This window comes from Podarcis liolepis (assembly GCF_965112155.1).
Source record: "Podarcis liolepis genome assembly, chromosome: 8".
NCBI classification, from domain to species: Eukaryota; Metazoa; Chordata; class Lepidosauria; order Squamata; family Lacertidae; genus Podarcis; species Podarcis liolepis.
The window spans coordinates 47,574,702-47,601,299 of NC_139560.1; the positions used below are offsets into that span (position 1 = coordinate 47,574,702).

The window sequence follows — 26,598 nt, forward strand, 5'->3', positions numbered from 1 at the left end:
ACGCTCCTTCAGGTATACAGGACCGAGACCATTTAGGACTTTAAAGGTCAGCACCAACACTTTGAATCGTGCTCGGAAATGTACTGGGAGCCAATGCAGATCTCTCAGAACTGGTGTTATGTGGTCCCGGCGGCCACTCCCAGTCACAAGTCTAGCTGCCGCATTCTGGATTAATTGCAGTTTCCGGGTCACCTTCAAAGGTAGCCCCACGTAGAGCGTGTTGCAGTAGTCCAAGCGGGAGATAACTAGAGCATGCACCACTCTGGCGAGACAGTCCGTGGGCAGGTAGGGTCTTAGCCTGTGTACCAGGTGGAGCTGGTAGACAGCTGCCCTGGACACAGAGTTAACCTGCGCCTCCATGGACAGCTGTAAGTCCAAAATGACTCCCAGGCTGCGCACCTGGTCCTTCAGGGGCACAGTTACCCCATTCAGGACCAGGGAATCCCCCACACCCACCTGCTCCCTGTCCCCCAAAAACAGTACTTCTGTCTTGTCAGGATTCAACCTCAATCTGTTAGCCGCCATCCATCCTCCAACCACCTCCAGGCACTCACACAGGACCTTCACAGCTTTCACTGGTTCTGATTTAAAGGAGAGGTAGAGCTGGGTGTCATCTGCATACTGATGAACACCCAGTCCTAACCCCCTGATGATCTCTCCCAGCGTCTTCATATAGATGTTAAAAAGCATGGGGGAGAGGACCGAACCCTGAGGCACCCTACAAGTGAGAGCCCAGGGGTCTGAACACTCATCCCCCCCCACCACTTTCTGGACACGGCCCAGGAGAAAGGAGCGGAACCACCGTATAACAGTGCCCCCAGCTCCCAGCCCCTCTAGACGGTCCCAAAGGATGTTATGGTCGATGGTGTGAAAGGCTGCTGAGAGATCCAGCAGAACTAGGAAACAGCTCTCACCTTTGCCCCTAGCCGGAGATCATCAACCAGCGCGACCAAGACAGTTTAAGTCCCATGGTGAGGCCTGAATCCCAATTGGAATGGTCCGCATCCTCCAGGCATGCTTGGAGTTGTTTGGCAACCACCCGCTCAATCACCTTGCCCAAGAATGGTAGATTTGAGACTGGGCGATAGTTGGCCAAATTGGCCGGGTCTAAAGATGTTTTTTTAAGAAGCGGTTTAATGACCGCCTCTTTCAGCGGATCTGGGAAGGTCCCTCACAGAGGGAAGCATTCACCACCCCGCAGAGCCAATCACCCAGCCCTTCCCGGCTTGCTTTTATCAGCCAGGATGGGCAAGGATCAAGGAGTCATTTACCGTATTTTTCGCCCTATAGGACACACTTTTTCCCCTCCAAAAATGAAGGGGAAATGTGTGTGCATCCTATGGGGCGAATGCAGGCTTTCGCTGAAGCCTGGAGAGCGAGAAGGGTCGGTGCGCACCGACCCCTCTCACTCTCCAGGCTTCAGGAAGCCCTGTGCAACCCTTGGGAGACTGGCGTGAAGTCGCGCCGGGCTCCCGAGAGCTGCGCAGAGCTACCTGCAGTCCCGGGCTTCGCGCAGCTCTGCGCAGCCCTCGGGAGCCCAGTGCAAAGTCGCGCCGGTCTTCCAAGGGTTGCACAGAGCTGCCTGCATTCTGAAGCCTGGGGAGTGCGCCCGGGCTTCGCGCAGCTCTCCGCAAGCCTGGGGAGACCGGGGCGACTTCCCCCCAGCCTCCCTAGGCTTGTGGATAGCAGGCTGTTCTGGGGGCTGGGGTCGGGGGAAGCTCGGGCTTCCCCCGTGCCAGCCCCACGCCTGGGGGGGAAATAATTTTTTTTCTTTATCCCCCCCCCCCAAAAAAAACCTAGGTGTGTCCTATGGGACTGTGCGTCCTATGGGGCGAAAAATACAGTAAGTCTTTAAGTCATTCCTGAATTAATTAATTAAAAACTTTATTGAAAAAAATAAAAATAATTACCAGACACAAAGTTTTGTCTTCCAAAACAAATACATATTTGAGAAAGCAGAGTTCTGAGAAACTTACTTTAGTGATATGTGTAGTAGTTGTAGTACTGGTAGTTTCAGATGTGATGGTCTGTGCGCTCATTAGAACTCCTGGTTCAGAGTCAGCACTAGGATCCGCCTAAAACAAGCAAGCAACTATTACCCTAATGTGATGAAAATATTGTTAATCATCTTAATATATTAGAGTACAGTGGGAAAATACTCATTTAACCTGAGATTTAAAAGGCTACAATTTTTAGTACCGAAACACAAAGGGAATGGCAATTTTCTTATCACTGAAAACCAAATAACAATGTATCACAGGGCAAACAGCTTCCTTATTATTTTAATATAATTAATATACCATTCATCTTCCACTCCTGCTAGCTTAATTGTGAGTCATAATTAGGAATATGTTGCATGCATTCTATGCAAATTGGAAAAACCCCTTGAATAAGCCTTTGAAAACTTGATATGAAACTAACTTGACAATTGAAATATGAAGTTTAACCTGTATCCTTTCTTAAATATTTATTTCTTTAGCACAAACATGCCAATATTATCTAAAGTGTATTCTAAAGTATTTTTTTTTTAAAAAAACAAAAATGGGATTTACAGCACCAGTTAGGACGTTACGAGGTCAAAATTATATTGGAGGTCTCTTAGTCCAGATTCAATTAGATTTTGTACACACATTGCATTGGCTTTGGTATGTCGCTACTAGCACCTTCATAGCATCTGTCTGTGTTATGTTATGTCTCACCTCTGAGGACTCATACGTAATGGTTTTTGTTTCAGTATGAACGATGGGCACTTCCTTCATAGAAACTTCCAACTTCTCCCCACCTGAAGAAACACTGCCAAAACTGACTGACTCAGTCTTCACAATTGGTGACTGTTTCAATGAAAAAAGGTAATTGTATGATATATCAAAGTAGTTCAAGTTTTGTAGTAATTGCAAAGGAAAAATGTAAAAGAAATGTTCCCTGCTACAGCAAGAGAAAAGGGATCTCTATTATACAGAAAGAAATACTCAGAAACATATCATAAGCACTTTAAAGTACTATTTATATCTCTTTCAGGACTATACTTATTTGGAGCCATCTTTAGAAAATAGGCAGCTATGGACTTTTCATACCTTAATTTTCATTTTGTTGTAGCCCAGACTAGCTTAAACTTATTTTCTTTCACTAACATATGCCATGTGTAATCAAATCCATGTTTATACCTATAGCAATTTGAGAGATGGGGGATTCTTATTAATGAGCTGAGAAATCTATACAGTAGAGACCATTCTTTGCAACTTTGACAAGTATAGTGCCTAAACAAAGTGACAGCTCTTGATGTTTCCAGGGAACAGCCAGCAATATCCTTAGGCTAAGGATCAGGTAAGATCCATTTCAATACCAACATGGATAGTCCCTGATCCTCAGCACTATGGAATCTTCTTTATAAATTGCATGATGCCCAAAGAACAATAGAATAAAATAAATAAATGAAACCAGCAACAAGCCTCAAGGCTGCCATGCAAGGGGGAAAACATGGACTGCATCATGAGACATTTGCTACACAGAACACACACCATCATGTAGGAGAACAGCTTGTACACCATGTGAATATTGCCACATGTATTTCATCTCATGAACATGCAGTGCTAATTGCATGCAATTGTGTACATGTGGTCTAAACTCAACTTTTTTACATGGAAGCCATCGCAGCTAGGAAACCATCACACATGACTACGTCATTTAAGGTGAGAAACAAACTGCTTACAATAACCATCTAGCATTTGTTTTAACACTTCGTTAGTGAATCTGATTTAAAGAGGACACAAATGTATGCTTTTGTGCAGAATTGGCTGCTCAGATATTTTTAGTTACCTCAAAAAGAGGTTTTCTTTCCAGTGCATCCAAAGCATGGGCTGCTGCACTCTCCTCCTGACCGTGAAATGCAGTAGCAGTTTCTTCCTGTTTGGTTAAAGCTTTTTCAGCCTCCTGCATCTTTTCCTCTTTAGCCCCCTCAGTCACAGCAGAGCCCTCCTTCCCTTTGATGCTAGAAGCCACATGCGATATTGCCTCTGCTGTAGTATCCAGCTGAACGCCAGCCAATTTAGCAGCATCCCCACTTGCATGCACACTCATCACATGTCTCTCCTCCACCATTACAGTTTCCTGCACAACCTTCTTCACAGCCTCCTGTTGCTTCTCCTCCTCTGTCTTCTTCTCACTAGAATGTATCTCCTGATCGGCTTTAGCTTCTGTTCTCTGCAGGGAAAAGAAGTTGATATAAAAAGCTAATGTGGCGTATAACTACAATGCTAAAGCATATTAGTCTTGGCAAAAAAATTTTTGTTTTGCTTGCTTTTTTCCATTATATAGGGTGTTTGCTTGAGTTCTCAAAAACTGGATAGTGATACAAAAGCTAACAGAATGTAATTTATCCTCATTTGAAATACTCATTTAAAGTCTCAGTGTACTTCCAATATATTAAACAGTTCAGAATGAAACAACAGAAAACACCCGGTTGTTCTTTTCAGGGTTTTATGTGTGATCTAAATTGAGGGGAAAGCTAATCAGCATATGGTGTTATATTTTCCATGCAGATTTTGAAGATAGTAATGTATATAAAGTAACACTAGTACACCTACGTGCAAAATAAAAATCCAACTATCACCACAAAGGTTTTTTTAAAAAAATCCCCAACCCCATCAGGGTAAAATAATAATAAAATCTAAAGATGGAATCAAATGGCCACCTGTGCCCAGCTATGTGAAGTAGATGTAACCCCTCCTATGAACTCAGTTGGTTTTCTTGCAGACTCTATTAAAGTGAAGATATCTGAACCATCCAAAGCTTTTTCACCGGACAGCTGTTTTGTCTAAATGGACAGAAAAATGTAGAGTCACACACAAGCACAAACACACAAATAGAAGCAGATACACACTCGCACACGCGCACACACACACACATACACACACATTATGTTAATAGACAAAAACAGACAAAGGAAAAGAGGTAAAGTGGCGGGGATACAGAGAGGAAAATAATGGGAAAATAAATTAGCACAAGTCTGTAATGACTATAAGCAGTAATCTAAAATTAAAAAAACAAAGTTGTTAGCATTAGGATTTTGCTGGTCTTGTGAAGTATTTCCCCCCTTCCAAAACAAGCCATAGCAGCATACTACTGTTCAGTAACATTGAAAGCCTAAAAATGCCTGGTTTGTATTGTGTTAATTGGCTTAAACCATGAGGAAATAATAAGAAGCTGGGTTGGCTGTTGTCAACATAAAGCCAGGCAGCAAAAGGACCGAAAGGCAGGGTAGTGAGGGTATTGCCTAAAGAAGTCATGCTTTTATCTTTAAGCTGTGGCAAAGTTGCATGTTACCACCACTCTTGATGCTGATGATTCAGTAACATAGTGAGCAGTAGCAATGGTCAAGGGTGATTCTCTGGAATACTTCCACTCAGATATACTCTTTTCTTTCCGACCAAATGCCTCTCCTTTTAGTCTTTCACTGTCAAGAGGTTTCTCAGCTCTGGAAATCTGTATGCTGCCCAGTGTATCACGCAACTGCAAATCCTGGTCCATCTTTAAGGTCTTCTTCAAACTTTCGTCTTCAGGGCTCTGCAGCCGGGAGTCTGTCTCTTTAATAGGTGTCAAAGATTCAGATACCCTTCTTTTTGAATCAGATAATTTTCTGGCTCTCTCATCAGTAATTGGTTCTAGAATTTCATATTCTGCTACTACAGGAATGATTTTCACAGATTCTGGCACTGCCCTTTCCATTTTTTGAAATGCTTCGAATGATGATGGTGCAATTTTTTCTCCCTCTTTTACTTTACTGGTCATGGTTAGAATTTTCCCAGAAACAGTATCGTAGGATTTTCCTAAGGTGTACATTTTCTGCTTATTGTAGTCTTTCGACTGCAATTCACCTTCCAAGTCCTCAAAGCTCTGTATGTCAGTGGATTTTAAAAGCTTGCCAGGGATGTCACCAGTTTTACTGCTCACAGTCATTACTTTGTATGTCACAATGGTTTTCGATTCACCATCAACTACCTCAGTGGGTACTTTGTCTACAATAACCCAATCCTCAGTGCCCTATATTTGAAATATAAAAGCTAAATTAGAACAACTAGTGGTTTACCTTTGTGTTAGGAAACTAAAATATAATACCTTTTAAGAAAGTACAATAGCCATCTAGAGATGATATACATTTTATCCTGTGTAGTTTTCAAAAGTCTGTAGGCATCTTAAGTATTTCAACTTGTAGAAACTAAACTTAACAACATAAGTAATATAAGAAGGAACATCACATTATTATTCCTAAACAAATTTACTTAAAATATATTGACTACTGAAAATATTGTATATTACAGGGTAGTCTTATCAGAAGTTATTTACAATATTGTACAGTTTTCTATTCAGTATACATTACATTCTAAGGATTCAGTCCCAAACATGCATACTTAGAATATGTAGCAATGAAATAATTTGCACTTACTTACAGCAATAAATGTTTAAAACTGGTGTGCAAGTATTACAGAGTTTGAATGAGAGAAACTGGATCCTTGTTTGCTGAGAAGTGGTCAACATGATCTCCCTCTTGCAACTTAACCTTTAGTTCCACTGGCTAGGGGAGAAGTCTACAAGTTGCTCTACAATACTTTTTAAAGAGTATTCACAAAGGTATGATCCTTTCTCACATGAGCACAGAAGGGATTCTCATAAATTTATTTTCCCCTTTTCCCCAAACATGACTGCATGAGAAATGACCTAGGACAGCACTAGGATAGGGGTCACCAACGTGTCACCTGAAATGTTATTGAGTGGTGTCCCCAACAGTGGCCCCAGATTTTGAGCTTTCTTTTTTTTTTTAAAAAAAAAGGAAGTCTCTATCCTTCCTAGAAAGAAAGTTATGAAGCAAAATGTGTAGATACCCTTCTATGTGATTTCTGTGTAATTAGCCAACCTGTCAGTGTTTCTAGTCAATGTGTGAATTCAGAGTGGTTTTGGTAAGTGAGTTGTTTGAACACCAGGCAATAGGAATATCTGTGGAACTGAGGAGTCTGTGGAATCTCTAAAGAACTGCTGTTTTTTCCCCTTCTCCTTTGTGCACTTTTCCTGCTTTGTCTTATTTTACAGGGTTTTTGGAATCCGTATAGCTTGCTCTTTACTCTTTTCTTAGCAATCAGTATGAATATTTTCTTTGGTGGGTTCTTTGGTGAGATCAGGTACTCCCTGGAAGTTATTTTCTGCAAATATTATTGTACTATAAGTACAGATGGAAGTTAAAGAATCCTCTCAAGTGGCAAATACAAAATGTGAAAACTCTGCAAAGAACCTTAGGACTCAAACTCAATGTACTCATTCGCTGTATACTTAATTGGCCTCCACAGTCACTTACGGACTCATTGTTAAAACTGTGTTTATGGAAGACAATCTTACACGGCTACGAGTGATCACTAAAGGAGAAGAGTTAACTTACAGTATAGTGATATATTTGTCTACTCAGAAGAAGAAGAAGAGGAGTTTGGATTTGATATCCCACTTTATCACTACCCGAAGGAGTCTCAAAGCGGCTAACATTCTCCTTTCCCTTCCTCCCCCACAACAAACACTCTGTGAGGTGAGTGGGGCTGAGAGACTTCAGAGAAGTGTGACTAGCCCAAGGTCACCCAGCAGCTGCATGTGGAGGAGTGGGGAATCGAACCCGGTTCACCAGATTACAAGTCTACCGCTCTTAACCACTACACCACACTGGCTCTCTAAAGTAGGTCTCTTTGTGTTTAATGGAGCTTGCACCCAAGTAAGTGGATAGAGGAGGGCAGCTGAGGCTTTGGTTTAGGTTTAGAATTGGGGGAACGAGGGTTAATGTGCCTTTCAGCTGTATCTCCACGATTAGGACCAGCAGGACATAGCTCTCCCAAAATTCAGGTGTCCAAACTGGCTGGGAATCCTTGCCTTAGGGCAGTCTGGGGCTTAGCATGCACAAATATGTCATTTAGGATACGTACCCTCTGAAGAACTTGACCAAGCATAGGGAGAGAGGCGAGCGAGGTTATGGGTATGTGCACAACCTTTCCCTGTAAGCCTCTCTCCCTGCCTGGATATATTCGCATGTGGAAGAACAAGAAGAGAAAATTGACTCTCTTGAATCCTATTAGGATCTTTGATTGGGGGCACCATACTGCATACTTACAGATATTGGCAATAAACATTAACATCTGGCAGCAGCAAGTGAATGTGTTCAAACGTGTATGATAATGAGAATATTCATGAAGAAGCTGGGATTGGACATGAACCCCACCCCTTCCAGATGAACACAGCATAGTATTTTCAATGAGACATTTACACATGCAAATGCGAACGAAGGGATTCTAAGCTGCAGATTTCACAGACCTTTGCAATGTATTCATTTAGTCTTGCATCCTGATTGACAATTTCACCTGCTACTGACTTTTTAAAATAGAAAATTGCTTAGAAAAAGGAGTATGATGTGTTTATCAAGCCAGTACCACAAAATGTGGCCTGTTTGAATCATAAGAAAGTGCGCTGCTTTTTACCTGAGAATCAAGGTATGCAGTGCTTTCCTTCTGCAAAAATATACGCTTTTCAGATTTTTCTCTTTCTTCTTTGGTCTAATGAATAAGAGGGAATGGGGGACGCATAAATATATGAGCTTTAATAAACACGCCTTATCTTTTCACTTGCTAAGGCACAAGTATCATCATCATCATCATCATTCCCTGCCCATCTCGCTGTGTTTCCCCAGTCACTTACTGAGCTATCTTGCTTAACAAGCAAAGGAGAAAACTGATTTTTGAGCAATGTGGGGAGAGAAGCAAGTCCATCAAAGCTAGCATTTCAGATGCTGGCTTTAACAGCTCATCTTATGTAGAATTAGCCATTCTTAAGTTCATTGATTTCAGTGGTCTAAGGGATGCCTAATTCTCCACAGGATCATTATATGGGACTGCACAGTGCCTGCAGACGTTCCTAAAATTATGAATGAAAACAGGATGCAAACTAATTCCCTGTCAGCAGTCTGTAACTAATTTTCATCTGCTACCAGTTACCTTATGGGGGGTGTTTCTTCTACAGGGCCATAGGTCTTCCTACAGTAGAGGTGGGGAGGCATGTAGGAGACTGGTCCCCTGAGGGTTAGCAACAAATAAAGATCTTGACTGGGTTATGTTTTGTATATGTTATGAATTCAGGAACAGGAATCCTCTATGCTTGGCTGATCTGCGACCAATTTACCTCCTAGATTTGTTTGGCAGAATAATAAAATTCTACCATCTTTTCTTTTCATCCAGCTACCAAAAAAAAAAAAATATTTTTGTTTCAGATCTTTAGCATATCTTGGCAATTTTGTACCCTAACTGGTATTTATGGCAACCTAATTTAACATATGCATTTTTTTAATTGAAATTGGTTGGCCTATTAAGCAACTATGAAAGTTTTACTGGACAGTTAAAGGTTGAAGGACAGAAAGATCACCTCTTCAGGCACAAGTGGTTCAATCATAGGAGCTTCTTCATGTCTTGCAGCAAGCCGGACTGGTGATGTAGAAAGCCTCTTCTCCCATTCATTGGTCCCTGAGGTATCTGCGGAAGTTTCCAAGAATGTCCGTTTCAGCTCACTTATATTGGTCTGGTGTTTCATCAGGTCTTCCTGGTTTTTATCTAGTTCCTGAAAAGAAAAACAGCATTTTAAAAAATACCTACTTTATCTAAATTGACAAGATATATATAAAAAAAACAAGTCATGTGCGTTAGTCAGCAAAAGAAACCTTGACAAGATTATGTCTCACAACACTAACACAACACTCTCGGGAAACTGTGGTGTTTCAAAGGATAGTTACATATAAACTCTTAGGACACTTTGCACATAGCATGGTGGCAAACTCACCCTTGCCGCTCAGGGTACACTTGTGAGGGATCTCTGCAGCCAGTCCCAGCTCCCTGGCAAGTTTACCTCTATTAACAGGCATTTCTACTTTATGTTTTTACACATATGTGGAAAAGATTTTATAGGCTTACTTCAAAATGCAATGTGTAAAGTGGTCCTAATTCATTAAGCATCAAATATTCTTAGGATGGTCAAATTTTATACACACTCTACCTGTTAAGAGGTACATCTACATACCCCTGGATCTACATATATACAAACACAGTCCTAAACAACAGTGTAACAGAAAGTCATAATCGTAGGAGAGAGAGAGAGAGGCATTTGATTTATTAGCAAGTGAAAATACACATCTCATGCATCAGAGTGCAGATCCACAGCTTAACCACTATATTCAAATCACAAGGAGAGTACATGCACTGGTATATACCAATACCAACCTCTAACATAAGATTACTATGTTTGACATACACATTTTCACCCTTTATGCGCTTAATCAGACTATTCTGAAAAAATTGAAAGAGAAAGGGAAAAGTAAGGGCCATAGTACTGAAAGGATACAAAATGCTGTTCTAGGTAAATTGGTAGAGGAAGAGTACCAACAATTAAGCATAAGACAAGCCATTCTTCCACCTACCTGTGCCTTGAGATCACCATCTTCTTCTTGATCAGACTGTTAATATAGGAAAGATTGGGAAAAAATACTTTACGTCTACATTAATTATAATAGCTTTTAAAAGTGATTCATATACATTATCTCAATAATCTGGTCCTATAGAAAATGGATGTGCACACTGCAGTGTACCTTGGACACTCAAATAAGGAAGTTATGGTTTAAATAACTTGGATAAGTGAATTCCAAAAGTGTACAATTAATTGTATGGTGCTGATTGGCTTATTTTGTTTTACATTTGTATTGTTAATTGCAATTTTCATGTTGTTTGTACAAAAGGATTCTTGAGTGAAGGGTGGACTAGATTGCACTGAAGCAGGTTTTGAATCAGTGAAATGCAAATAAGCTCCTCTCTACCTTAATAGTTTTGGACAGTAAAATAGTATTCATACTTTTATTTAGTATGGTTTTTTTTAAATCTTAAGATAACACTGAGGCAGATGGTTCTTTCTGTCTGAACATTCAGAAGAAGGATTGAAGAGGCTTCCTAAATTAGGAAGGTATTTAGAAGCTGGAGACTATGGACTGAATTCAGACTTCTTGTGAGTGGACTTTCCAGGGGCTGAGGAGGTGTTTCATGTGCCAGAAATAGAAATAGAAATCAAATCTGAGAGCATTCCGCACAGTAGCCCCTGTATTATGGAACACTGTCACAGTGGAGTTTGAGGCAGGTGTCAACATTTTATGGGTTTGGGTGTGCTATGAAAATTCAGCAAATTTTTTTTAAAGAATGCTAATTTTATGTGGTTGGTTTTAATCAGTGCTTTTTGTTGAGATAGTGCTCACTTATGGATTACCATCACTTCTTTTTTTGCTACAGCTTTTTTATTTTGCAGTAAATCATTTAGGAGAACTCTGATTATAGGCAATTCACTGTCTGTATTTGTGTGCAAGCTATATTTCAGAAGCCAAGTAATGCTACTATATGAATTAGTTACCTTGCATCAGGTTGCTTTGCTATTGTTTTATTTCTATGTAATATGTTTCTTTTATTCTAAAATAATACACAACAAAGGGTATTTGAAACATTGAGTTTTTAAAAACACGCCACAGAAACAAAATGGCTTAGGATGATAGAAGTAGGCGTCACTCTCAGAAGCTGAAGAATAAAGGGCAGAGAAATGCAATCCTTCCCATGCGAACCCTTTAAGTTTCATATAAGTGAATGTCATTCGCTAAGGGAAAAAGCTGCCCTGACTGACAGGAATCCCATTGTGAAGTTACTGTGTTTCTTGGTGCACAGCATACAGAGATGCACTGTATCTTACAGGAGCTATTTCAGTATACAGACTCTGACTCCACCCCCTCACCTTAGCTCATCATGATCATAGGCATTTTGCTAGTGTTTTATGTATTTGGGCTCCAATATCTGAATACTACATACATGAATAGCACCCAACTGCAGCTTTTCTAATTAGTACTTGTACTTTGAGATGAAAAGCTGCAAATCCTTCATGTATGCAAAATGTGTGTGTGTGTGTTGTGTATTAATGTATCAGATCCTGAGCCCATATTGTGTTGAAAAGGGTGTTCTATTCCATGAATAATAGGCAAAACAGTGCTAATGTGCAAGATCTGATGGGAGAAGGTACATGATACACTCTTTACCAACTATGTGATTATCAACTGTACAAACCTCTGTGGCAGTGGTTTCCCCATCAGCTGCAGTATCTGTCCTTTCACTGTCAGTCTGTTTTGTTATACAAGTAACCAGGTTCCAATGGGTAAGCAGGAATAAAGAATAAACCCAGTTTGTAAGTAAACACAAGTCAGAGGTTGATTTGCCAAGTCTACATCCCTGTGAACTGCACTTGAGTTGCTTTTCAAACTATAGACACTTTAAAAGAAGCAAAATCAGGGGGAAAAACAGACCAGACTCAGAGGAAGGCTCAAGGCATACTGTACAAAGAATATGGCTTTTGATTTAAGACATTATTAGCCAAACAAAATAGTACCAGAAAAAGTATGTAAGTGTAGTTTTTAATTCTACTGAGGAAAGCCAGGTGGCTTTAACAAGAAGTAAAACTTCCAAAAGCAATTAGTCCAACTACAATGCACAAAAAGTATGTTTTTAATGAAGAATTAGGAAAATGTTGGTAGTTTATTGAGTTCATATTTGAAAAGGGAAAAAAGCAGAAATAAATTTGCTTGTATATATACATATACATAGCTACTTTAACAGTCACCTGACTTTCAGCCCCTCATTTGTACAGATTTTATTTTCCTCACATATAAAAAAGGGTATAAGGCTGTCTGCATTACCAAAGTGTTTCAAGAGATGGGTTAAATGTAACAGAATCTGCTATTCTTTCTTTGAGAGAATTGCAATTCTCAACCAACATATGAAATGCTGATACCAATTCTAACACTGTAAGGACATATTTAAAAATAAAAAAGACAATACTTTCCATTCCAATTTACAAAACATGACAATTATTTTTTAAAAAATAAAATAATAATGACATTTAGTAGGTACAAATGATCCAAGTGAAACAAAGCACAGCATTATCCATCCTAATCTACTGGTAACTAAGAATGTATCAAGAACACCTTTGTTATTAGTGCCTGAAAATGAATTACTACATCCAGGTATTATCAACTTTTAAAAAGTTGATGAGGTATTGGGATGGGGTTAGGGAAAACTTTCAGATTTTACAAATAGTGAAACTTTTTTAAAAAATCCTAGATATTTCACACACTTTATATTCTTGCTGTGTTAGGATCATCAGATGGGCAACAAAACTGGATTCTGCAAGCCCTTATAGTTGCAAAGAGGCTTATACAGTATTTCAAAGATTGATGGATAGATTCCTGCCACGCACTACTCAGTGGTCTTGCTGGCCTTTCTGTGTTCTGAATATCTATCTTATAACCATTGCTCTTGTTTAGATATCTATTTGGACAAATGGACTACTGATATTAATATATTTGTAAGTTCAGCCCAGACACTGAGGTCCAGTTCTGAGGGCCTTCTGGCAGTTCCCTCATTGTGAGAACTGAAGTTACAGGGAACCAGGCAAGAGCCTTAGAGCATCCGCTCACTAAAACAGCCTTCCATCAGTTGCCAGAGAGATAAACAATTATACAACCTTCCATAGACACCAGAAGGCAGCCCTGTATCAGGAAGTTTTTAATGTTTAATTGTGTGGGTGTAGGTGGGTGGGTGTATTCTGCTGGAAGCTGCCCAGAGTGGCTGGTGCAACCCAGTCAGATGGATGGGGTACAAGTAATAATTTAATGGTATTATAAGTTAAGAATGGGAGATTCTTTTTATAGTTACTGTGACAATATTTTATACTTTTTGTATTTGCAAAATAAAAAAAATTATAAAAGAAAACCAAATTATTTTCATAAAAGGAAAGCTGTATGGTAGCTCAGCGCAATATAAAGCTTCCATTCTCATCTGTACCAGTTTTGCCAGACAACACAATGTTGTAAGAATATGTTAGATAGTTTCTGATGGCATCATGCCAGTTGCGTCCAACACTGAGTACAATAAATATTTCAAGGGCTTGAATAATCTGTAAAAAGACCATGTGTGAGCAATGTCAGGCTCCAAGAAGATATTCTGAAAAAGTAGAGATTCTCACAGCCACTCAACTTGCTACAGTAAACTGGTAGGCTGTTTGGTTTGATCAGCATGAAGGGTACATGTACATATATATTCCCTATCTTGTACTGGGCTTGACCTAGACTGGGACCCCATCCCCGTGTATTTGAAAGGGAAATGCATGCAACAAACAAACAAAAAGTCACCAACTCAGCACACACATACCCTTAATACTTGAAAAATATTTTTCACCCAGGAAACCATACCGCAAAACAAAAGCATGATTTCCTTTCCTTTCTGAAGTTAAGCTGGCCCACGTCTGATCAGTGCCTGAGGCAGTCCACATGGAGGCCACATGTACATCTTATGTCCCACGGTATAAGAATGGTGAAATATAAATAGAAGTTAGATACAAGTCGAGGAGTCAGCAGCAGGCCTGGATCTATACCAAGGGAAAATCTTCACTTAAGCAATATCCCTTACATGCTAATGCCTGTGCTGCCTGGGGCTCAAAGGATGTAGACCAAAACATTTGGTGGACACCATGTTGTGTGAGCCTGTTGTTCAGATCACTTAGCAAGGCAAAGTTCAGTAGTGAGTTTGTGAATGGCAGAACTAATAGATTTGTATATGACACTATTCTATAATACTAATTAAAATGATTTGCATATTTTAATTGTCACTGGGGTTCACATGAAACCATCTACTCTATTGACAACTTTTTGTAAAAAAATCAACTAACCCATTTTATTAAAATAAAATAAAATGAAAGTAACAGGCTGCAGTTCTATACACACTTACCTGGAAGTATGTCCCATTGAACTCAGTGGGGCTTACTTCTGAGTAGACATGTACAGGGTTGCACTGATAGCGAGTTTTACATGTGTGGGTTAATTTTAAACTATGAATAATTTAAGTATTTCCTCTGGTGTAAAATATAAGGACTGAGTTTGGCTTACTTCTATCAAGGTATGAGTAACCATATGCTAAGTATGCTGGTGGGCAGGGTCTTAGGAATACTGGTAATTAACCCTGCAGTATAAAGTGCTATTTTCTGCACAGGAAAGCAGAAGCAATATCTCTAGAAATGCCTTTCAACTAATTTTAGAGGCAATGTTCAAAATGGAGATTCTATCCCCTTTTACAGCTTTTATCAATTGAAGCAAGAATCTGAATGCTAAATTGTATGTCTGTGGATGAAGCACACTCAAGGTATACAAAGCTAACAAGTTGCTAGCTGAGTGAAGAAAGCAAACCAATGCAAAACAGTAAAATGAAATCTCAAGGGGCCTCAAGAAAAACAAGTTTCCCCAGGAGCAGGAAGTTGTAAAAGGCTAAGCAGATAATCACTGACCAGCATTAATTTTGAATGGTACACTACTGTGCTGGAACTAACAGACTGACTGAAATGGCCTTTTCAAAGAAAATGTAAAATAGCTTCAAAATATAGAAAATTCCAGCCACCTGTTTTCTAACTTGTCATAGTAACTGCTGTGTTTTGTTTTGCTGGTGTAATGCAGACATGCCCAAGTTTGAAATAAAGTAAACTTTCATGCAGTATGTCCAACAAGAGAAGCACCCTGGATTAGGCACAAGTCTGTATAAATCTATTAAAGAAGTCCTGGTCCTGAGATTATTATAGGGCTGGTTCACATATAATGCCAGAATTTGGTATCATGCATGTGAGCTTAATACTTGTGAACCCTGACACCCCCCCATCCCACTCTTTTCCTCCCACTGTGCACTTCATGTCAATTATTTACTTTAACTTTGGTGCAAATCTTTGTTTGTTATAGTATCTGAACTGACAAAATATAGTTTGCCCTGTCTTCCAAATGAGGATTGATCCTGGTTTGTTGGAGAAACACAACCATAGTCTTCCAATTCAGATATCCTAGGAAACAATCATTTGGACTAAAGTAGGAAATTTAAGTGGTGGACAAAAGAAGGGGGTGGAAGTGTGCAAACAGAAGACTAATTAACATAACACCTAACCATGCTTTGACTCTATATCTGAACCAAGCCAGTTTCAAAAACCTTTCACATCCAACCCAATTTTATACATTTTTACTTAGAAGTAAGTAATGTTGAATTCATTGGAAATTAACTGACAAGTTAGGTTTGGAATGAACTCTAAAAAACATTATCCTGATGTCACAAATGGAAAAAGGGGTGTGTTCTGGATTGCAGCCTGATTAACCTAAATATTGTTATATTTTTACTTGGAGAATACAACATATTAATATGATTGTTACTATTAATTGTTATTTGCAAGGTAATATAAATGGCAAATTCTGTTTAAGATTTTATGCCAGTACAAAAAATGACCAGATCTATGGGCAGAAGTTTGTCATCCCTTTTAACTGTAATGTCCTTGGAAACAAGAATTTATGGATAATTTATTGCCAGTCTAGACTATTTCCTTGCTAAACATACTGGAAAGTGCTCTTCACAGTGATTATAGAAAGCATTAATTTTGGCAGTAAGTGAAGCATAGCACATGGTACCACGAGATAACTGATACAGTAGTACCCCGCAAGACGAACGCCTCGCGAGACGAAAAACTCGCAAAACGAAAGGTTTTTTCGTTTTCGAGTTGCCTCGCAAGACGAATTTCCCTATGGGCTTGCTTCGCAAAACGAAGCTTGCCCCGGGGACAGCGGGTCTTCTCTTTTGAAGCAAGCGGCTGCGGGGAGATCGCTTCTCCCCACCGCCCCTTGCTTCAAAAGAGGTCCGGGGGCAGCGGGAAGCGCTCCCGCTGCCCCCGGACCTCTTTTGAAGCAAGCGGCTGCGCTTCTCCCCGCAGCCGCTTGCTTCAAAAGAGGTCCCCGACCTCGTTTGAAGCAAGCGGCTGCGGAGAGAAGGGATCTCCCCGCAGCCGCTTGCTTCAAAAGAGGTCCCCGACCTCGTTTGAAGCAAGCGGCTGCGGAGAGAAGGGATCTCCCCGCAGCCGCTTGCTTCAAAAGAGGTCCCCGACCTCGTTTGAAGCAAGCGGCTGCGGAGAGAAGGGATCTCCCCGCAGCCGCTTGCTTCAAAAGAGGTCCCCGACCTCGTTTGAAGCAAGCGGCTGCGGAGAGAAGGGATCTCCCCGCAGCCGCTTGCTTCAAAAGAGGTCCCCGACCTCGTTTGAAGCAAGCGGCTGCGGAGAGAAGGGATCTCCCCGCAGCCGCTTGCTTCAAAAGAGGTCCCCGACCTCGTTTGAAGCAAGCGGCTGCGGAGAGAAGGGATCTCCCCGCAGCCGCTTGCTTCAAAAGAGGTCCTCGACCTCGTTTGAAGCAAGCGGCTGCGGAGAGAAGGGATCTCCCCGCAGCCGCTTGCTTCAAAAGAGGTCCCCGACCTCTTTTGAAGCAAGCGGCTGCGGAGAGAAGGGATCTCCCCGCAGCCGCTTGCTTCAAAAGAGGTCCGGGACCTCTTTTGAAGCAAGCGGCTGCGGGGAGAAGCGCAGCCGCTTGCTTCAAAAGAGGTCCGGGGGCAACGGGAGCGCTTCCCGCTGCCCCCGGACCTCTTTTGAAGCAAGGGGCGGTGGGGAGAACACCTGCCCCAGCCACCCCGCTTCGGAACGCTGCTCCGAAGCGGGGTGGGGGGGGGCGGGAGCACCTGCCCCAGCCGCCGGGCTTCGTAGCGCTGCTGCGAAGCCGGGCGGGGGGGTGGGAACACCTGCCCCAGCCACCCCGCTTCGGAACGCTGCTCCGAAGCGGGGTGGGGGGGGTGGGAGCACCTGCCCCAGCCGCCGGGCTTCGTAGCGCTGCTGCGAAGCCGGGCGGGGGGTGGGAACACCTGCCCCAGCCACCCCGCTTCGGAACGCTGCTCCGAAGCGGGGTGGGGGGGGTGGGAGCACCTGCCCCAGCCGCCGGGCTTCGTAGCGCTGCTGCGAAGCCGGGCGGGGGGTGGGAACACCTGCCCCAGCCACCCCGCTTCGGAACGCTGCTCCGAAGCGGGGGGGGGGCGGGAGCACCTGCCCCAGCCGCCGGGCTTCGTAGCGCTGCTGCGAAGCCGGGCGGGGGGGTGGGAACACCTGCCCCAGCCACCCCGCTTCAGAACGCTGCTCCGAAGCGGGGTGGGGGGGTGGGAGCACCTGCCCCAGCCGCCGGGCTTCGTAGCGCTGCTGCGAAGCCGGGCGGGGGGTGGGAACACCTGCCCCAGCCACCCCGCTTCGGAACGCTGCTCCGAAGCGGGGTGGGGGGGGCGGGAGCACCTGCCCCAGCCGCCGGGCTTCGTAGCGCTGCTGCGAAGCCGGGCGGGGGGTGGGAACACCTGCCCCAGCCACCCCGCTTCGGAACGCTGCTCCGAAGCGGGGTGGGGGGGGGCGGGAGCACCTGCCCCAGCCGCCGGGCTTCGTAGCGCTGCTGCGAAGCCGGGCGGGGGGGTGGGAACACCTGCCCCAGCCACCCCGCTTCGGAACGCTGCTCCGAAGCGGGGTGGGGGGGGGCGGGAGCACCTGCCCCAGCCGCCGGGCTTCGTAGCGCTGCTGCGAAGCCGGGCGGGGGGTGGGAACACCTGCCCCAGCCACCCCGCTTTGGAACGCTGCTTTGAAGCGGGGTGGGGGGCGGGAGCACCTGCCCCAGCCGCCGGGCTTCCTAGCGCTGCTGCGAAGCCGGGCGGGGGGGGGGGTGGGAACACCTTCTGAAGGCGGGCGGGGGGCGAAAGTCTTTGTCCCCCCTGCCTGCCTTCCCAGGGGCTTTTAAATCGCCCCGGACAGCGGAGAAGTCCTCCGCTGTCCGGGGTGATTTTAAAATGCCCCCGCCAGCATTTTAAGATTGCCCGGACAGCGGAGAAGTCCTCCGCTGTCCCAGGGTTTTTTAAAATGCTGGGGGTGAGAAGAAAAGCCCTTGTCCCCCCCCCCCAGCCTTCAGAAGAGGTCTGGGGACAGACTGTCCCTGGACCTGGTCTGAAGGCGGTTTCCCTAGGAACGCATTAATTGATTTTCAATGCATTCCTATGGGAAACCCTGCATCGCAAGACGAAAAAACCGCAAGACGAAGAGATTTGCGGAACGAATTAATTTCGTCTTGCGAGGCACCACTGTAGTTATATTTTCTCGGGGGACTATTTTCTTCATTCAGTGGGTCTATTTAATGAAACACCAGCTGGAATTACAGGAAAGACGTTCTAATACCCACAATGAAATAACAAACACCTCAAAGATTCAATGTATTTTATTGATGCTGAGAGACTGGCTTGGTGTCTTACAAAAATAAAAGGCTACTCAAACAATTCAGACCTAATTTTAATTTTTACCTACTACAAATGTATAGTTGGAATATATAGTGTTTCTAATTATTTACTCTTGGGTGGCACTGAAACCTGTAAAGTAGATTTTGGATGTACAAGTACAAGAGACAGCTAGTTAAAAGTTCTTGAGTCTTAGAATAAGGTGTTGTTTTTTTAAAAAAAGTTGATACCACTACTTCATAAATATAGCATTGTGCCTAACCCTGAGGCTCAAACTACACTCAACACAACAAAAATTAAAAAATTCTGAACATATCAGCACAGACAGAAATGAGGCTCTGAAAGTAGGACCACTATTGCAGCATTCTAACACTCTTTAGGACTGAAGCAATGAACACCAAAAAGTGTGTTCTGTGCCGAGGTACACACCTCTTCCTCTGAACTGTCACTCAGGTCATTGTCAAGTGAAGCACTCAAGGAGGCCGCCTTGGGCTCCAGGTAGCAGAGGCACATAGCCAGAGGAAAGGAGAGAGTGAGAGCATATGGCACTGAGAAAGAGGCAGAAAGCAGAAAGAAAAAGATGAAGAGGAAACAAGGCACAAGGGATGGTGAGCGAATGGGAAGGAAGTGCTGCACACTTTCTGGCAGAAAGTTGGTTTCAGAGAGATTAGGAAAGGATAAGTAGCCATCATCATCCAGGAGTGTGGGGAATGATTCTGGAAGTTGCAAGGAGAAGGAAAACAATGTCCCGCCTTTACCAGCCTTTTGTTTATAGCTGAAGGCCATATCTTGTTCAACTGAGCAAACTCTTCCTTTTCTTTCAGAGTCCAACTCAGACTCGTCAGGCTTTTGAACAGTGTTTTTATGCGACTTGCAATCTAATGGTTTTCGACCACTCTCCTTACATCTCCTACGGGGCTTTGTTGAAGATGCAAAGGGACCAGATTGTGAGGATGGTGAGGTATGTAATGGATCTGTACCAAGCAAAGGTGGCTGATGAAAAAGAAGAAAGAGCAGCAAACAAAGTGCAAGAGCAAAAGGACAAAAGAAAATTGTAATTAGTTAATTTCCTCTGTATATAAAAAGTTAATTACATAAGTTTTAAAAAACCAAATTTATTCACTGGATTAAATTCCCTTGCCACATGCCATAGCTATTCAAATGAAGGAGAGCAGTCCAATAACACAAATTCGAAGGTCAATGTGTCTGTTAACAGCATTAGACATCTTATATTTTAAAATATTCAAATGTACATATTCGGTAGAAACCCAGCTACTACATTTGGTTAATAAACTAGATATTCTTAAACATGAAAGCTCAATTGAGATAGTCACCCAAACCATGATTTGAAAAAATGGAATTGTGTTATAGACCAGATGTGAGGAACCTTTGGCCCTCCAGATTTTCTGAATTGCAACACTCATCAACCCCAGCAAGCATGGGCAATACCCAGGGTTGATAGGAGCTGAAGCAGAACATCTGGAGGGCCAAAGGTTCTCCATATCAGCTACAAACCTTCATAGTCCTTCATCACTTTGGTACATGCACCAATTCCCTCTTCCATTTCCAGTCTGCTCTAATCCTATTTTACTATAACATACCTATTTGCACATCAAAGCTAGTGCCAATTTCCAGGCCACGGTTTACAAACCCACTTCAATCCCATGGTTTGGAGGGTTACCACCACCATATTTTGCCCAACTTAGTCATTACTTTAAGCTACAGTTAGAAGGAATCGGAAAGTAGAACAAGACATTGGCATGAGAGAGAAGCTGATCCTCGCAAACATTCTTTCCAATGAATGCTTGGAATTGTTGTTTGGAGGCAGTTAAGGATCTGTTAAAGAAAATTTTCATCACCTAGGAGTCTTTTGAGAAGCTTTTAAAAGTGGGATAAAATTTATGTATGCTTGTATAAATGTAGCCAAACTGAGAAAAAGAGGTTGGTATCAGCCTTCTTGGGAGAAATACGAAGGTCCGTAGAAGTCCAAAACATCTTGAGGGGTGGGGATTTTAAGGGGTGAAATCCCCCAAACCAAAACATGCTCAGTGGCTATACAACACTGAGTGCTTGTTGGGGAAATGGGTGAGGGCATGGCTGGCTGGCACCCTAAGCAGAAGCACGCCACACTGCAATGTTTTGTTGGCCATCCCACTTTCTATAAAGAATTTCCTTATGAGAAGTACAAAATGTCACCGTATATTACAAAGAAGGAACTACAATGGAAATCAGGTGACATGTAGCTTGTGCATAGATAGTAAGTGTTCTTGGGAAAATACAATCTGTCCCAAACTACCCATTCCCTGATAATATACAGGTAATGCTATACATGGAACTGCCTTTCTAGACTATTGGGAAATTTCAATTACTTCAGACGAAAGTGGAAAAATCATTATCTGGACCATCTAGAAATGAGTATGGTCCATTTTAAAGGTCTGTTTACATATCTTTGCTGCCTACCAGACTTTCCAACCAAAAATCAAAATGCTAGTTTTAGGTCTAGGAATAGGGAGCCTGAAAGACTTCTCCCCTATGAACTTGCCCAGCCACTGATACTACTGGAGACATGACTCTGAAAGCTCTCACATTCTGAGATGGGTGACTATCAGAGCTTATGGTAGTAACATCTCAACTATGTAATCTTATCAAAGGATTATGTTCTTGTGAGTTTTTAATGCTTTCTAACAGTTTAGTGACTTTAAGTCCAGAGGCTTTGGCTTACACAAATTATCTGTCTACAGGTAGAAGTCTTCCAACGGTGATGTCTTATTTATCTGGACACTTTCCATTTGTAGTTACAACTATACCAGCTGACAAAATTTTCAAATCTATTCTTACACAGCAAGCTTTAGATGAATTGTGTTGATTCCAGGGAATCAAAGTTACAAACTGGATAGGTTCAGCCTGTTAGTGGATGAACTACTGCTGGTAAAACAGTGTGAATGCACAGTGCTTTGCTGGATCCAGTCAAACTCCATGTACTTCACTGATCTGAGGTTTTTTACACTCACACTGTGTATAAAATTTATGAAAAAAATAAATAACATTGTATTTTCAAATGTGGCCTTCTAGATGGCTTCGAGATGTTCTAAAACATAGTATGATAGCTATTCCTAAGTCAATCTGAGTTATCCTTTTACAAAGTGTCCTGCAGCTTTCATAATTTTACCTGCCTTTGCTTTGGTTTAACAATGGAGCTTGTGTAGAACCCCCCCCCCCACCTTTTCCTGTTAAGTTGTGCCCTATGGTAATTTACTACACTGACATCAAGTTTTTAAGTATTAAACAAAAATGGTAATCAAATAAAGGATGATGAAGAATCTGAGTTAGCATAAGTAAATGTATAACATTAGCAGATTTGGAAGCTAATGCATTAGTGAGATATTAAACGGAGAGGGAGACATAAGGTGATATCCAATTAAGTGATGCCTAGAAGAGTGATTGTTGGCCTCCATCTGTCTTGAGAGACAATGGAAGAGTGTGTCTTCAGGGGTAAAGTGAAACTATTGGAGAGTTACAGCACCTGCTGTGGCTGTTGAGACCAAAATGGGAGAGACATGTTTTGTTGCAGCTGGGCAGATCTTCAGTCGAGCACCAGGGAGAAATATAGGCCAAAGAGAGTTGGGGCAAGAACACATCCCTGTTTTACACTGCTCTTTATAGGAAAGGCGTTTGAGGATGAACCATCATACTGGACAGTCGCATGCATGTTCTTGTGGAAGGCTACAATCATCTTGTGGAGCTTAGGTGGGCATCCTCTTTTGTTGAGTAATGTGAAGAGTCCTTTTTAACTGACCAAGGTCAAAGGCTTTTGTCAGATCTATGAAGGAGATGTACAAGGAGGATTTCTGCTCTTGGCATTTCTCCTGCAGCTGGTGCAATGAGGAAAACATGTCGACTGTTGACCTCTGAGCTCTAAAACAACATTGTGACTGGATAGACTCTGTTGGTGAGAGACTGTAATCTGTTGAGAACTACAGGGGCAAAGACGGTTTCTACAGTATTCAGCAGGGAGATTCCATGATAGTTCTTACAATCATGGCAGTCACCTTTGTTCTTATAGAGGATCACAATCCTGGGGGTCATGAGAGGTGCATTATGTTGGAGGAACTGAGGCTAGCTTTCAGCACTTCTGTTGAGATTCTGTCCTGTCCTGGGGCTTAACCTTATGCCTGAGAGTTGATGGCATTCTTCAGCTCATCAAGGAAGGGGGGAGCATCCAACTCTCCAAGACAAGCCGAGTCTGAATGCTGTCAATTGCTGTGCCAGAGACGATGTTTCCCTGTGAGTACAGTTCTTCATAGTGCTCTGGCCATCACTTCATCTGTTTGCTGCAGCCTGTGATGATCTCTCTAGACAAGGTTTTTAGCAGTGCAGTTTTCCTGACAGTCTAAAGGTTAGACTCAAGTAGACTCACTGAAATCAATGGTCTTAATTTAGCCATGAGTAACTTAAGTCCATTTATTTCAAGGGGGCTGCTCTAAGTACAACTTAATTGGATGCCATGTATACTGTACATATTTAAGTTATTTAGAGCACAAGAGCAAATTCTATGACAATCAGTTTGATACAGCATTTTCATATATGTATAGTGCAGGCCTATGCATGTCTTATCACAAGTACGTCCTTCTAAATGAGGAACCCCATGGAAGCTTTCAATAAATCTCCCATACTTCTCTGATATGGTAAATGGAGGTAAAATAATTAAAAAGAGAAATAACTAATTTTAAAAGGATTTTTTTTAAGAAAAGATAATCCAACAGATGCAGCTAAGCAGTGTGTGTGTGTGTGTGTGTGTGTGTGTGTGTGTGTGTGTGTGTATAATGGATGGATCAAGTTGCACTTTAAAATAAAAATCAACAGAGCTGCTATTGACTTCAGTGATCATAGCATCCGCACACAGGGCGAGTTTTTGGTGAATCAGGTCCATGTACCTGGTGGCTGCCTTGTTACCTGGTGGCAGAATTCTGACCACCTGTTTGAGAGGCATAATCTAGTTTATTTTTCTTCTGCTCTTAACAGGTAATTGGCACTGTCAGAGCTGACAGTTACTAACAGTTTGGTAGGTTCATATGTAAAGTTATTTGCACCCAGTCTACTACTGTGCACTGGAACCCAAGACATAAAATCTTGAATTTAGAAGAATACAACTTTTTCTTATTTTCCTATCTTACTGTATTTATCTCTGTTCATCTAATTTGCTTGTATGATTTAATTCTCTTAATCTAAATATATGGTCCTCTTAATAAGCTGTAATACTTTCTTATTAGTAAGAGTAAATGTCATTTTATAATTCATTAAGCATCACCATTTAGATTTCCGAAAATTTCTTCAACTTCCAAAAACGTTCAAAAACCAAGGCGCGGCTTCCGATTGGCTGCAGGTGCTTCTTGCACTCAGTCAGAAGCCACTGAAGTCCCTCCGGACATTTGGGTTCCAAAGAACGTTCACAAACTGGAACACTCACTTCCAGGTTTGTGGCGTTCGGGAGCCTAAATGTTCGAGTCGCAAGGCAGTCGACAACCAAGGTATGACTGTATAATAAACACACTGCTTTCAGTGTAGTTTGCAACAACAAATTTTCTTCTTTTTAGCCCTACAAGTGAATTAAAAGTGCAGGGTGAATGCTGTGGCTTCAGTTTATTCTTACAAACTTATTTCAGTTGCCTGGAGCTGCAAAATCAAAAATTTTAAGCAACCGAGCAGCTATGAAGACAGAATTAAGAATTTGTACATTTATGTAAAAGCTTTACAGCCATAGCCTGTGAGCTTCCCAGTCAGCAAAGTAATTAGAAAAGGTGCCAGCAACATCACAATTTGGGGTGACACTGCGCTGGTGTCAGCAGCCAACCTCAGACTGTCATACAGGAATGGCTGTGTGGACCAGCAGTGCAGTGCAAAGCTGCTAAAGCAGAGTGGTTGTGAAAGAAATGATCAGCGGGCATGCAAAACTAGGGATAATAAACCTACATTGTATTATAAAAGCATGCTATTATTGGAACACACTGGCAAAGACCTAGATGCCTCAAATTTGAAAAACAGGACTGAAACTAAAGAAGCAGCTCAAATGGAATAGAATGCTGTTTAGAGTATATGTGGCTGCAACATTAGGCTGAAGCTCCTCGTTTACATTGTTGATTGAACCTATTGGTTGTGTGCAACATACACTGAAGGAGACCTACTGGCTCAGAAAATTGCTTAGTTTGCTATGGATCCAGAATTAGTTAAAACCTATTTCTCCAAGTACTGTGGCTGGCTGATGGAATGAAATGCCAAAACCTACACTTAAAAGTGTGCCAGCAACACTGATTCCAACAACATGAAAAGCAAGGTAGTGATATTTTAGATCAGAGCCATTTGGATAAACTTCTCAGGAGTAATTAAAAAAACATGGTAAAAGTGAGATCTTTTAAAAAAATTACAAACATAAAAGTCCTGGTCTTCTAAAAATAAGAAAAATGTGGAAGCCATCTCAGTCCATAATAGCAAAGCTATTTACATTTTTGCAGAGTTCATCATATTGCTTAGAAATAAACCATTTCTCTATAAAATAAGATGTGTTGCAAGTCATCATATTCAAATTGCAGAAAAAGACTCCACAGGATCATAAATATATTTCCTGTTGAATATGAATATATATCATGACAAATGTTTCTTTCTACCACTTCTAATTTTGCTTAGCTAGTGGAGCTAAATATAAACCAGAAAACTATACCTTTGTATCATGCCGTATTGTTGAGACTGGAGTGACTTCTTCTGATTTCTTCTTTTTATTCTGGTCCTCATCCTTCTCCTCTTCCGCCTTTTTCTCTGGAGTCACAGTGGTTATCAAGTTCGTTTGAGAGATGCCCTTTGTCGTGGCATACTGGCCAGTACCAACCTCTGCAGCAGACATAGAATCCTTCATGTACATTTCATGGTTTTCATTGACTGATGCTAAAAGCAAATATAATTTGAAGAGGTAAAGTCTAACATAAATTGCGCTGCAAAGCCAAATAAAAATAAATGTGGATTAAAGCAATTTGCCAAGGAGCTAAGAATATCATGTTTCAGAAACATGCAGAAACATGTATAATTACTAAGTAAATTTGCAAAGGGATTAAATATACAAGTGTGCATTTGCATACACACATATTGAGGCTTTATATGTATTCATACACATGCAGATGCTCCATAACACATATTCAGAATACATTTATAATATTAGTTGCTAGAATGCTCAACATCAAAAAACTAACATGATTTGAGCATGTTGCAGCGTTTCTTGCTTAAGAAAACGGTGTAAATAATAATCAATATGCAATGCGCATAGCAGGAAAGGGTTCTGTTTACTATTTTCATTATAATGTAACCA

At 41.8% G+C, this 26,598-nt stretch overlaps 1 protein-coding gene and 1 long non-coding RNA gene across 55 annotated transcripts in view; one reads left to right on the forward strand and one right to left on the reverse strand.

Moving 5' to 3' along the window:
• The window catches only part of LOC310714007, a 50,047-nt gene that overhangs the window by 11,575 nt on the left and 11,874 nt on the right, over nt 1-26,598 (forward strand). For all 5 annotated transcript variants that reach the window (XR_014529505.1, XR_014529506.1, XR_014529507.1 and 2 more), the window contains exons 2-3: nt 2,735-2,849; nt 20,069-20,205. This is a non-coding gene — a long non-coding RNA (uncharacterized lncRNA). The remainder of the gene's footprint in view (nt 1-2,734; nt 2,850-20,068; nt 20,206-26,598) is intronic.
• EPB41L3 (erythrocyte membrane protein band 4.1 like 3) overlaps nt 1-26,598 on the reverse strand; it is a 141,832-nt gene that overhangs the window by 7,423 nt on the left and 107,811 nt on the right. For 6 of the 50 annotated variants that reach the window (XM_083518558.1, XM_083518512.1, XM_083518511.1 and 3 more), the window contains exons 12-23: nt 25,960-26,180; nt 19,674-20,237; nt 12,159-12,212; nt 10,487-10,522; nt 10,290-10,355; nt 9,442-9,633; nt 8,505-8,579; nt 5,323-6,039; nt 4,691-4,813; nt 3,817-4,200; nt 2,700-2,831; nt 1,977-2,075 (exon numbers count right to left, since the gene is read on the reverse strand). In XM_083518558.1, coding sequence (XP_083374684.1) covers nt 1,977-2,075; nt 2,700-2,831; nt 3,817-4,200; nt 4,691-4,813; nt 5,323-6,039; nt 8,505-8,579; nt 9,442-9,633; nt 10,290-10,355; nt 10,487-10,522; nt 12,159-12,212; nt 19,674-20,237; nt 25,960-26,180 — 2,663 coding nt within the window. The remainder of the gene's footprint in view (nt 1-1,976; nt 2,076-2,699; nt 2,832-3,816; nt 4,201-4,690; nt 4,814-5,322; nt 6,040-8,504; nt 8,580-9,441; nt 9,634-10,289; nt 10,356-10,486; nt 10,523-12,158; nt 12,213-19,673; nt 20,238-25,959; nt 26,181-26,598) is intronic. The other 44 variants (XM_083518526.1, XM_083518536.1, XM_083518524.1 and 41 more) reach the window with 28 other exon arrangements.